The following is a 12,953-nucleotide window of genomic DNA, read 5'->3' on the forward strand; positions in this document are numbered from 1 at the left end:
CTTTGTTGCCTAATACAGTCGCCAGTAGCCACATGTAGCTGACGAACATTTAAAATATGGCTACTGGGTCACAGGATATTTTAAGCTCAATTTTTAATTACTTAGATTTCTAAAGAAGACAAATGCATTTTATTACACATAACTGAAGTTTTGATATTTTACAATTATACCCTTTTTATATCAAATGCTTCTGTTTCGGCTTTGAGACCCGCAGCTGTGTGAGATCATCGAGATGCTTAAAAAGAAGGAGTTTCTAATATGTTCTACTGCTCACTTTCAATTATTTACTTTCTCTTTGCATTATTTTCAATAACCTAAATTTAAAATGAATAATTGAAATCTGCAATAAATTTATAACACATTTGCACCCAATAATGCAAACAGAAAGAATTATGCTTCTTTGCGTACTGTTGAATATCTAAAATTAATGGTGTTTTAATACTTTTTTAATTTTGAACTTTGACTCACTTATGGTGCCGGACAAAATACTCAAAATATCAAATAATTCAAAATCAATCTAATTCATAATAATTAAAAGATCAATCGAATAAACAATCGTATATCATATCTATCAATCGTATAGTGGTATTGGTTTAGTACAAGGGCGCGTTGTGAAGCCCACTGGGGAAAAATCAATAACCCCAATTCAATAAAACTCCATATTTCTTAAAAGCCTCCCAGGTCAAACAAATGGAGGGACATGACAGACCACAGCAAATTACACACAAGATAAATACACAAATGCAATTAAATTTTAAACACACATTTATTAAATTCTAGAATATTATTATATTACTAAATAATGGATAACTAATCAGTAATCCTACGACATATTTTACTAACACATAATGTTACACGCAGTTACAACTTACAAAAATTAATATACCTTAAGATGAAAAATAACACATATCTCATTCCAAAATTAACATATTCATATTAATTTGGTAAGTTTACTATTTGTGACATTCAATAGCTCACTAATTAAGCTGGTAAAACAAACCTTTAAACCTTCATTTACAGACTTTAAATTAATTGGGCATTATTCAAATTATTCTAATCATTTAGTAGTTTACATATATAAAATAAATAATTTTCGTTTAAGTAATTTGAAAAGATAGAGAGGTAGACAAATTTCAAAATCACTCACAGATTTTCCAGAATATATAATCTTGAGGGAAGTGTCCAATTTTTCTCACGGAGGAAGTCTATTTCCTTGAGCCAACACCTTGATCACAGTTAATAAACTAACACTCGCGCATTGAAGTTCATTCTGCACAAGAATATCTGGAAACAGGGTGAAGTCCTTTTTATAAAACTAACTGCTAGAACAGGGAAAAGTTCGTTCTTCAGGATCATATTTCTGTGTGGAACGTCTATATGTCAGGAAACACAGGTGCCGGATAGTAATAACAAATACTTCTACTTGGGAATGTTTAAGTGTTTGGAACCTCGGTTACTGGATACTAATGACAATACTTCTGTTTGAAACTTCCAAGTGTCAGACATATTCACTTCGGGAATGTCAAATTTTCGGTTTCCGAAGGATTATCTGGAGATTCGGGTGAAGAGGGAAAATCTGTAGTAAATTGCTCTTTATATCTATTACAAAATTTTTAATCATCTCGCAGAAAAAATGCCTCTTCTGGAAAAAAGAAAGCGCAGCTCAAACCCTCTTGCTCAAGCAGCCCGCAGCACGGCAAATCGGTCACAGGGCAAACACCACTCGAACTTCACATCGCGGCTGCTCAAAATCATTCTATATCAGACTCCAAGGAAAAAACCATAACCGGAGCCCTGGTACACGCCGCTAGCGAGAGCAAGACCCGCAAGGGTCAAGCCCCCACTCTTTTCTCCTCTTCATCTTAGCTTGAAAATGAGAATCAGAAATATGAACTCTAGCCTGGTGCAAGCACCCAGGAAATCTCGGTTTCTTAGCCTCTGTGAGTTCATAGGCTTTCAAAAATCATAAAATTAAAATCACACCAATGCCGGAATTTTACGTTATCTAAACTGAGGAAATGACACACCCATGACGAATCAAACACCAGAAAATTTGACAATGCAGTCCGAAAAACATCTGTACACACAACGTGAGAAAAAAAATGGACCCCCCCCAACTAACAAGCGGAACTAAGCTTTACGAGAATCCAATTACCCAAGCTTAGTTCAACCCCACTGTCTTGAAGTAGACAAAATTGAAAATATAACAAAGCGAAAGGAAGACGATATTCGTTTCAAATGCCATTAGTAAAAGGCGACAACACAACACCCTACTGCCCCCGTTGTTAGTAAAAAGGCCATAAACAAATAAACCAGATGGCTCTTGCAACCGTTTCCTGTCGTTGTTACACTACACTTTCAAGAACTACCAGTTAAATAAGGCTTTAACAATTTAAGAATACTTTTTTTCCAGATTAAAATATACATGAATCCAAATAAAAATATTAGAATAATAATAACTTAAAACACATAATAGTAATTAAAATTCGCGACATAACAGTACTAGTGGATTAATTTCTATATTTAGCCCAGCAGCCGTGGCAATAGCATGCGGCAACTGAGTTATGCCTTGTTACGATTATTGCCATCACATTATTGCTTGACAACACCTCCAGACATTTGAAGTAACTGACTCGACGTCACGTATATCTGCAAGGCTCATCACGGCTTATCACGAGATTTATTCTCATTTAAGAACTATGCCACGTTATGGTAGGGAAATTATACAGCTTTATACGCAGGATGAGACTTATCAGCCCAGGAGCCTGATTCAACGTACTTCGCATCTGATCCTTCTATATTCAGCCAACAATGAAAGTAGAAAACAAAGTAAGCAATCTTTCAGGAAAAGCTCTTTGATGGAGATCCCATATCACTGTAACAAGTCACTGTTAAAATTTATTATTAAGCCTTCAGCTGTAAAACTGAGTCCGAAAGAATTGCAAATAGTAGTAAAGCGACTAGTTGGCTTTAAAGAAGTTTCTGGAACTGAGACGTTTCCTAAATAATTGTGATATTCGTCCAAGGAAGGTATAAATAACACCATATCTTCTACACTATAACATTAAATAAGCTCATTCCAAGAAGTATAATAGCACCTGTTATATTGTAAAAATATAGAAGCTGAATGGTTTAAATGGTAATTACGTATGTGTCTTCTTTTTAGACTGTAAGAGCATCTGTTTTAGTTGTTTCTATTGAAATAAGTTTCATAATTTGAAATTTTCTGCATCCTATTGCAGGATATTCCTCTCAAAATTTTCCTATTTGCTTAACGTTCAATATATGCTTTAGTTTTTGCAAAAACAATATGATGCAGACTTATTAAATACTTTTATGTGAATGAGATTTGACTTTTATTAAATAGAAAAGAGTTACAAGGAAATTTCGAAATATGATTACATTTTTTATTGAATCATATGATTACAGTTTCATGGCTAGAGGAAATGAAATAGTATCATTAAAAACTTAAGAACTGGAGAACAAATACACAGCATTGCCAACCAGATTCATTTTATTGCTTCAACTTGCTATCTGTTTACTATTCATTATAAACGGCCGTTTTCTCCACTTCCCACAATCAACAGCAGAAATGCTACGTTAAAATTATGTTTCTCTATTCTCACGGCCTTGTGATTACTCTGGGCAAGATCTGGCTAAAGATGATCATTGTTCAAAGTGATATAAACAATGATGAATTAAAGCTAGTATGACTCCAAATGCAGATCCCCATGTGGCAAATGTAATTTATTGGTATACGTTCAGTAATATCTTAATTTAAGACATAATTCGAGAAAAATATCGTTTTACATCTTATCTGAAATGAAGAAAGTGAAGTTTCTAATTTAATATATCATTGACCATTTCCTCGTACTATATGTATAACATGCAACATTTACTTCAAACCAGTAGCCATATTTTTGGCTACTTTAAAGCAGTTGAATAAAGTCGATAGAAAAATACTGTGGCTAAAACAAATAGTTAAGAAATTTGTGAGAAAGTTTTAAAAGTAACTTAATATAATGTTAGCATTTAACATAATTCAAGTTAAAGACTCTGATAATGAATTTTATTTAAAAAATATGCATTAATGGCCACTGGAACGATAAAAGTAGGTTGCATAATTCTGCTTGATGAGTGTACTGTTGTTATGAAATTAGGCAGTTAAAATATTCTGTCAGTTAATTATTTATTTTCTGTTATGATCAGGAAAAAATAATTATTAAATGAAGAAATTTTGTGTCTGAAAACAACAAATCACAGCCAAACGGAATTAGATGCAAAATACATTTATATTTCTTTCCATCAAACTGTCCTTTCGCTATTGAGTTGTTTTCAAATTAGAACTTTTTAGAAACGCTAGTATCAAATCGAGCATTTAGGAAACCTTCAATGTTACATTTAAAGCAAATCAAATCAAATAATGAACGGGAGAATGATGATTAATTACGTATTCAAAGCTAAAGATTCTCTTTGCTTATTAACATAATCAAAAATCTTACCATAGTTTTTTTATTTGCTTCAGTAAGGTTGCTCGCATAATTCCAGCTTGCATGGGTCTGTTTGTTTAGCATCTTCCTTAATCGTATATCATGTTGCTGGAGAAACTGTATGGCTGCAGTTTCATTTTTGTTATCCCCACTAATGTATTTCTCGTTCAATAATATACCCGCGCCTTCCACTGTGCTGTCAAACAGCAAGAACCACAAGGGGATTAGAAATGTACCTAGATGCATTCCTAAATGGTAAACCAATTCGCTACGGAGAAACAGCTGCCCTTCCGCTGCTAAAAGAAAAATAAACAAACAAGAAAATAAATGCAGACTATGCTTATCTAATTTAAAAGAAGCAATTTGCTTTTGCGAAATAAAAAATAGAGCAAATGAAATGCCAGCTATAGCTAGCAATGCATATTTTACAAATTAAAAGCCATCTTATTCTTATAATTATTACTTTTTATGCAACGGCTTTATGTAAACATGGGCTAATTAGAAAGTATGGTAAAAGAAACACGGTTATTGATAAAACCTGATTCCCATGAAATTGAACTACTTTTAATTCCGTCAAATTTGGATAAAATATTAGGCTTAGCCACACTTAACAATTTCTAAATTGTTCATAATTCTACAAATATTGTATGCAGATTAATTAGGTATAAAAACCCTAACCGGAATATAAGAGCAACATAATTCAATCATTTTTAAAGCAAAAATGCACAATTTACCAACATATAAGAATAAAAAAAATAAATAAATAAATAAAAAAGAGAGAGCTCACGGAGCCGAGTAACAGAAGTGGGTATATGTATATATGTACACTGCCCCCCGCAAAAAAAGGGACAGGTCTATATCTCCCATTCTACCAGGGCCAATTGACGAAATTCAAATTGCCTTTTCCATGTCTCGAAAGCGCAACTTAGGATACGTATTATTTAGCATTGTCCTAATATATGTAGCTTGACACAAAATCGGACTTTTTCTGAAATGACATGCCAATTTTTTCCATGTTTCGATTCTACGACTCAAGTTAAGCCAGATTGCTAAGTTTTGTAAAAATCGCACGGGGAGTTTTTAAAAAATTAGCTCTCAAAATTTTTAGCTCCTCCATGTTAATTTAGTATATAATTTCTTTTTTTTTTAATTAAACATTTTTTATTCTTCCTTTGACATTTCGAAATTTAGATTCATTCCAAATAAAATTCACACATATTTTTATGATTTATTTTTAAAATTTGTATTTTAAAAAAATTTTTATAAATTTTTCGAAAAAACATTTTGTATTACTAACTACAAAATTTTTTACATACACTTAAAGTAGATGTGTTTCTGGCCACGCCTGCAAAAAATTAGAATTTTTTATTCAAAACTTCTGAAGATATACGTGAAATTACATATTGACGCTTTTTGAAATTTGGCGTATTTGTTATAAGCGTATAATAACGCCAAATGTGGTTTACGCACTAAAGGAAAGGAAAATAGGTTGCTACAAATTAAAAAATTCCCCAATTTCTGGCTCAAACTGGAAAAAAAAAAAAAAAAAAAAAATGCACCAAGATAAATTTTTGAATGTCACCTTAAATTTCGCACCAAAATTTACAAAATTTAACATATAGGCACAATTTGAGTCCTAGAATCAAAATATGGAAAACAATTGGCATGCCATTTCAGAAAAAGTCCGATCTTGTCTCAAAATACCTATATAAAACAATAGACTCATTAATAATCCCATCAGATTTGTCAATTTTTAAGTGAATGGAAGTTGAGAATTTTGAAATAGAATTTATGAAACTAACAACTTCAGAATTATGGAAAGCAAAATTTATGAATTACGATTAAATCTGGAAGATAACTCTAACGATGAATCGACAGCTTTTTTAAATTGCTGGATGTCAAGTGTGAGACAGATTTAATTGTTTGGAGAAAATTGCAAGTGCTCTGCTTTCCGCCTTTGTTTCCACATATCTATAAATGATACTAATGACTAAATCATTTTTCAAGTGAAAAATATTTTGAGTCTATAAAGAAGTTATTTAACAGCTAAATATTCAGAATCATACGTCTAATTGAAAGTCACAAATTATCGCTGATATTGCGATATCAAATAGTACAGGTACAAGGTTCGCATTAAAATTTTAATTTTTGATTTAACTATATTGAAGAAATACTTAAATTTTATGTCGCTTCTTTTATTTCAGTAAATATGTTTAAAGAGTACATAATATATGTATAATTTTAATTTTTTATTTACATTGAAGGAAAAGTTATATTTTACCTTTTTTTATTTTTATGTTAACAAACATCTTTAAACGATACATAATTAATATATAATAAAACTATAAATCTGTATTCTTGTCCTATATATTCTATGTCTGCATTCTTTACCGCGGGAATAGAACTGTTTCAAATGTTTACTACTGTGCGGCACCCTGAGTCATACTGGTAGATTGGTTTAGCACACCACAGCAACAAGGTTGCAGACCCTGCTTTAGATCTTCCCGCCCTATGAGTGTTAGTCGCAATAAAGGGTCCATACCATGATGTTATATGATATATTTTTTATATTATATCAATAAGTTGCACGTACCAAATTTCATTAAAATATGCCCATCATTTCTGGAGATAATCGACCAAATGTGAAACTTCTCTTAATTTTGAATAGCTGTGTAGCTTGCAGATATGAAGGTTAGCTTGTTTCATTATATTTTGATGAAATGTAATTAAAAAGTTAAATTTTCAGCAGATCGCCTCCTAATTTTCTATTGAAAATTGCAGTAAAGAAATGACTTAACTATTCATTGCTAAGCACTGACATCAGTAGATCACTTGCACAAACGGTTTGCAACGAATCTTCTATCAAGTTGTAATACTTTTCCGGTCCATGAAATCGGTGAATTGAAAGCAATAAACAGCGCGAAAAAATTTCCTTCGATGTATTACAAAAGTGAAATTGGGATCTGAAAATGTCAGATTACAGACCAATACTTCAAACTGATTATCATTAAAATTTCAAAAAATTAACAAACTATTTAAAAAAATTATATATAAAAATCATAAATTTAAAAAAGAAATTTATTTTTAGTATACTATTCCCAGTTTAACACGTAAAATAATGTTATGATAAATAGTTATGAAATGTCAATTAGTTTAGGAATTCAGAAACTCAAAATATACGAGCTCGTAGAACCTAAAATAGAAACCTTCGTATGCAACTATTTCATCATAAAATTATCGCCATATAGAAATTTATGAGCATGTGTTAAAAAGGAAACATTTAATTATTCAAGAAGAAGCTACGCATATATTTCATTGGATCCGTTAAGACGAGACTTACAACAAATATTTCCCTCAAGCGGCAATGCTTTTCATTTTGCCAGGGCGCCAAATCCATTTACTGAAAACTATAAACATCTCAAGTAAATTTTCTTTCCAGGCTATAAAAAATTTCAAGTTTGCAAATATTATATTTTTAGCCCTCCGCATGAATTCAGTGAGTATATAAATTTACACATGCGAATTTATTTAATTTTGCTCCCATTTACTGCTACTTATATAGTAGAATAATTTGAAATTAATACCCATTGAAACTGTTCATTTCCCACGAAAGATCGAATATCAGATATGTTCGAAAAAGTTTGTAATTAAAGTAGTAGTAGGTAAAGGCAGAGAATACTTACTCAATAGTCTTAATTTTTTTTATCTTAAATTTCTCGTCTTCTGTTCCAATTCTTGCAAACAAATTTTAACAGGACTTTGCTATAAGAAACTTGTATTAAATTTCAAGTTTCACATTTCTAAATTCTAATAAAAAAATTTTTGCTCATTGTAACGTATTTAAGTGTTTCGTTTACAGTTATCTCATTTTTATCAGCTTCCTGAAGACTTTATCATTTTCAAAGGTATTTTTATTTTGAGGGTTACCATACAATCCGTGTTAGCACAGATAATTTGTTGTTTAAATGCCTCGTCCGTATCCGTTAAATTAACGAAATATCTGCAACATTTAAAATCAGATTCGTTTACGGATGGAATTTGGTATGACTTAAAATAATGTCAACTTTTTTTTTTACTAACTATGTAACAGACTCTAACAGACATACTTGCATATGTAATAATAACTATACATGTAAGTAATAGTGCATGTGTTCTAGCCGACTTGTACTTAACCCCAACTAGATTATTTATTCCTCACTTTGGTTTAAAATGCGATTGATAGAATATGAACATTTAACAGAACAGCAGATATTTTAACCCAACACAATTACTAAATTTTTAATGAGAAAAGAATTTTGCATCTTACTAACAAAGTGGTACACTTATAAATATATGGAGAACGAGAGCACAAACCAAAGGTATCCGACCTCGTTCGGGTACCATTTTTTTAAAAATGGTTTTTATTTTAGCTATAAACATATTAATTTGAGGATAAGCATATTAATGAGTGAAAACAGTTTAAAATGTAATGCTAAGTAATTTTAATTTTGAAAAATAATGAAAAAAAGGATAATTTTTGCTTAAATTTTGCCTTTACGGCAACAACTACGGTGAACAATGTATATATAAATATGCAGTTTTTTTAATTTGTATTTATGTTTACACTTGTTTTGTATGCAATGAAGCAAAATAATTAAGAAATATTCATATGTTCTTGAGATATGTCAAAATGTATAGTATTTACTGGATATTTTTCTATTATTGCATCCAAAATCTAAAAGTAAAAAGTAACAATTAAACTTCTAATTAATATTTCTAAAATCTTCCGCTTCAGAGTATGCATCAGATTATATGAAACATGTATAGAAAGTATCATTTAATTTTATCCATAAAATTTTGAGTTATGGCTGTTACCATTGGCAATATTTACAGAAAAAACATTTTTTTAGAAAACAAGTTTTTATAAAACAATTTCTTAATGAAAGAAGCATCCCTGGTAATTAAAATTCCCCTGCTTTGTAATTGACACCTTGCTTTTTCTTCACACACTTTGGACTTTTTCTTTCGAGGAAGCGTAATTTTTTCTTTGTGTTTTTGTAAAACTTGTGAAATGCCGTTAAGAGTCATGATTTTGCACTTTATCAAGTTTTCGAATTCCCTGCTCAGTGTAAAAATCAGGACTCATACCTAACCTTGAAAATGCTTCAAGCAAACCTATGAATCCATCATTAAATAACATTAAATAACACAACACTTACATTTGCTCCAAAGATTAATGTTCGCAAGTTTATGAAAGTTTCTTTTGAAACGATTTGCAAATGCCATTAAAACGTTCCTTAATATTTTGAGATTTGCCATGTATGCACTTTTTTAATAACTCTTGTTTATGTAGTCAACTCCATATATGTAGGTTTAATTAAATTCAAAATACATGTTATATACCAGAGTTTTTGCATGATTTTTTTCCCCTTGATTTCTGCAATCGCACATTCATAGTTGCACCAACTCGTTAATTGAGGAGGGCATTGGCTTCGAAGAAGAGCTACAATGAAACAAGCAGCTAGTACAACCTGCTGCATCTCAATTACGTTTCCAACATTACTTCTAATTGCAATCCCTAATTCTGCAGTTTATCAATAAAAAAATCAGTCAGTTTACCTTTTCCTTTCAATTCAGGAGCGGAGTTTTTTACTTTTCGTAGTCTACTACCAACCCTTTTCTGTACATGTCCAATGCATTCCAGTTTCTTAACCGAATCTTTACCCTATATATCTTTCATAATTAAAAACTCTTTAGAATCCCCATCCTCATAATACTCTGTGTACTTCATCTTTCGTAATGTAATAGATCATTCAAACAGCGGATAAGAACCAACTGCTTCCATACCCGAAGCTGCTTCTTTATAATTTGCAGAACAAATATGTTACGCTTTACATATGTCATGCTGAAGATTGCATTCCATTTTGTTTATTTTGTTGCAATTGATGCAAAAATGTGACATAGCTTTCAAATGAAGCACTTTGTCAACGCTAATCGACAAAGCAGCAACACATCCATTCAACGTCGAATACCCTCTGCGCCAAACTAAATATGAAATTAAGAGAAAAAACTATCCCCAGATTCTTAAAATGTATTGCAAAATATTTAAACTTAGTACGCAGGTTTATAATTTACAAAATATTGATGATAAATAAAGTTTCTAAATAGGTATATCTATTTAAACGCTCACTTCCGGCCCAGAATGTAGGAACTTCCGGTTCATTCCGCTACAGAAAAATGCTTATAACTCCAGTTATAATTAACCTATCAACAAGCAAAAACTTGTATTTGATAGCTAAAGATGTATTCTTTAAGATAATGTAATAAAGTAAAAATCGAAATTTTGACCGAAAATCGTCTTTTGTACGATGTCGGATACCGGAGAACGAGAGCACAAACCAAAATTAAATTTCATATGAATACCTTCAGTAACTGAGTGCTGTGCTCACTTGTTCACAACTCCGTAAAATGTTCACCAACTGCATTCTATTTTTATAACTTCTTTAAAGTTATTACAGTAAGACAAGAAAAACTGAAAAGCTTTTTCAAAGTTTGCGGATGAAAATTGTCATATAAAAATGTAAGATTATTGAAGCAGTTTCCTGCTGTAAAAGGTTTAGAGAAAGAACAATTGAAATCTTATTTGCTTTTGTTATTTCAGGTCCCAGCCAATCGGAGACATTTCTCAAAATTCCCAGTTCCAGATCTCAAAAGCACAGTTAATAAATCTTAGTGGAGCGGTTAAAGCCGCTGAACACTGGTAGTTCGATCCGGGGTTCGAGTCCCGGCGAACGGGCTGGCTGCATGGGCGTTTTCGTGGTTTTCCCCATGTGTAACGTGGATACGAGCCAGTTTCCCTTAACACAGGACATCCCTCCCTTTCCGTGTAGTGCCTAAGGATGGAGCACGTAATAAGAAAAAAAAAAAGGTCTTAGTGGTATTTTCATTAGAGATAAATAAATAAGAACGATGACAACGGACATTTTAATTTAGAATGAGTTGCATACATTGCTTTACACAGTTTTATCATTTCGATATTGCCTTACACAATTTATCATCCTATTTTTAGTTTCTTGAAATATTATTCATAATTCACTCTAATACTTTATTTTAAAAATCATAAGTGTCAAATATCATAAGAATTAAAAAATAATAAATTTAATGCAAAAGTTTTAATTTTCTTTCTTAATATTTTACCGCACTTCTTCAGGCATTCTGAAAATATATTAAAAATCATCCACCTTTTTTTTTTCTTTTCTTTCTTTTTTTTTTTTTTTTTTTTTTCTGTTCGCTACATATCGCAAACATTTTCGGAACGTCTTGGTATTTCTGACATTCATGTAATTAAAGATACTGCTTGACGTTTCTTCAGTATTTCGTAAGAGTAAAATAGGGAAGCGCCTTTTACCATGGTAATGAACGTCTTTAGAAGCGTTTAGAGGAATGTTATATTCATTGGTTTATTTTATTTCGTTACGCACTCCAAGGCTATCTGTCTAAGGAGAGGGATGCCTTTGTGGAGAACTTTCTAAGGGAAACTGGCTCGTATACATGTTACACATAGGGAAAACCACGAAAACGCCCATGCAGCCAGCCCATTCGTGGGATTCGAACCTCGGACCGAACTACCAGTGTTCAGCGACTTTACCGTTTGGCCGCTGGTGGGCGAACGTTACATTGGAGGCATGAGATACAAGGCGACTGGTTTCATCATTATGGAAAATATCTTTGTATGATATCCCTGTACGCCCTTCAATAAATTTCTTAATCTTTTAACTAGTTCGACTAAGACGTGTTGGGATTCTCCGTTTACGATATAATAAGGTGTGTTAGGATATAATTTAAATTTATACAGCCATTCAATTGAAAACCTGTCGCCTTTCACTTTACCCGCGATGACATTTCTTGCGTCTTTTGCGTTAGCACAGACCTATTTGCTGGTATGCTTGACACACTGCATTGGGTGAAAACTTTAGCAAAGTAAGCGTAAAATTCCAAGTATTTTTTTCCTCCGTCAATACGCAATATTTTGAAGTGGATTTTCCCGCAAATTTTTCTTGTTTCTTCAAATTTCCTGCCCTTCTTCTCAATTTGTTTCTACATTTATTTGTCTACATGTGTGTAGAAGAAAGCGATTGACAAAAAAAAAAAAAAAAAAAAATTAAGTTTTTTTTACAGTAACATTTTCATAAAATTTTGTATTCTTGTCAAATTCTTTTAAACTTTCAGTTGTATCTTGGGTAGACAGCTTTTTGTTTTCTATATGATTTTTTGTAAATTAAGTTTAAATCAAAGCTCAAAGGACAAATATTTGAGGTAAAATCACTTTACCAAATGACAAAGAAATAAAGCAACTTCCAAACTTTTCTGGTCTTCTTACATTGGATGCACGCAATCTAAATCATATTATTTTGATAATTCTTAAAGCGAATAATTTCCGGAGTAAATAGCATATTTTTACCTAATTTGTAACAGTAGGAGGGA

The 12,953-nt window shown here is 31.7% G+C and overlaps 1 protein-coding gene across 2 annotated transcripts in view; it reads right to left on the reverse strand.

The window, feature by feature from the left end:
* Positions 1 to 12,953, reverse strand: part of LOC118205234 (angiotensin-converting enzyme-like) — a 70,529-nt gene that overhangs the window by 46,056 nt on the left and 11,520 nt on the right. Inside the window, exons 1-2 of one of the 2 annotated variants that reach the window (XM_035377542.2) lie at positions 8,174 to 8,330; positions 4,503 to 4,786 (exon numbers count right to left, since the gene is read on the reverse strand). In XM_035377542.2, the coding sequence (XP_035233433.1) occupies positions 4,503 to 4,736 (234 nt within the window). In that variant the 5' untranslated portion in view covers positions 4,737 to 4,786; positions 8,174 to 8,330. Of the gene's footprint in view, positions 1 to 4,502; positions 4,787 to 8,173; positions 8,331 to 12,953 lie in introns of those variants that run through there. The other variant, XM_085818497.1, reaches the window with a different exon arrangement.

Source organism: Stegodyphus dumicola, chromosome 6 (assembly GCF_044657685.1).
Source record: "Stegodyphus dumicola isolate Sdum_Otavi_A_Nest chromosome 6, ASM4465768v1".
Taxonomy (NCBI): domain Eukaryota; kingdom Metazoa; phylum Arthropoda; class Arachnida; order Araneae; family Eresidae; genus Stegodyphus; species Stegodyphus dumicola.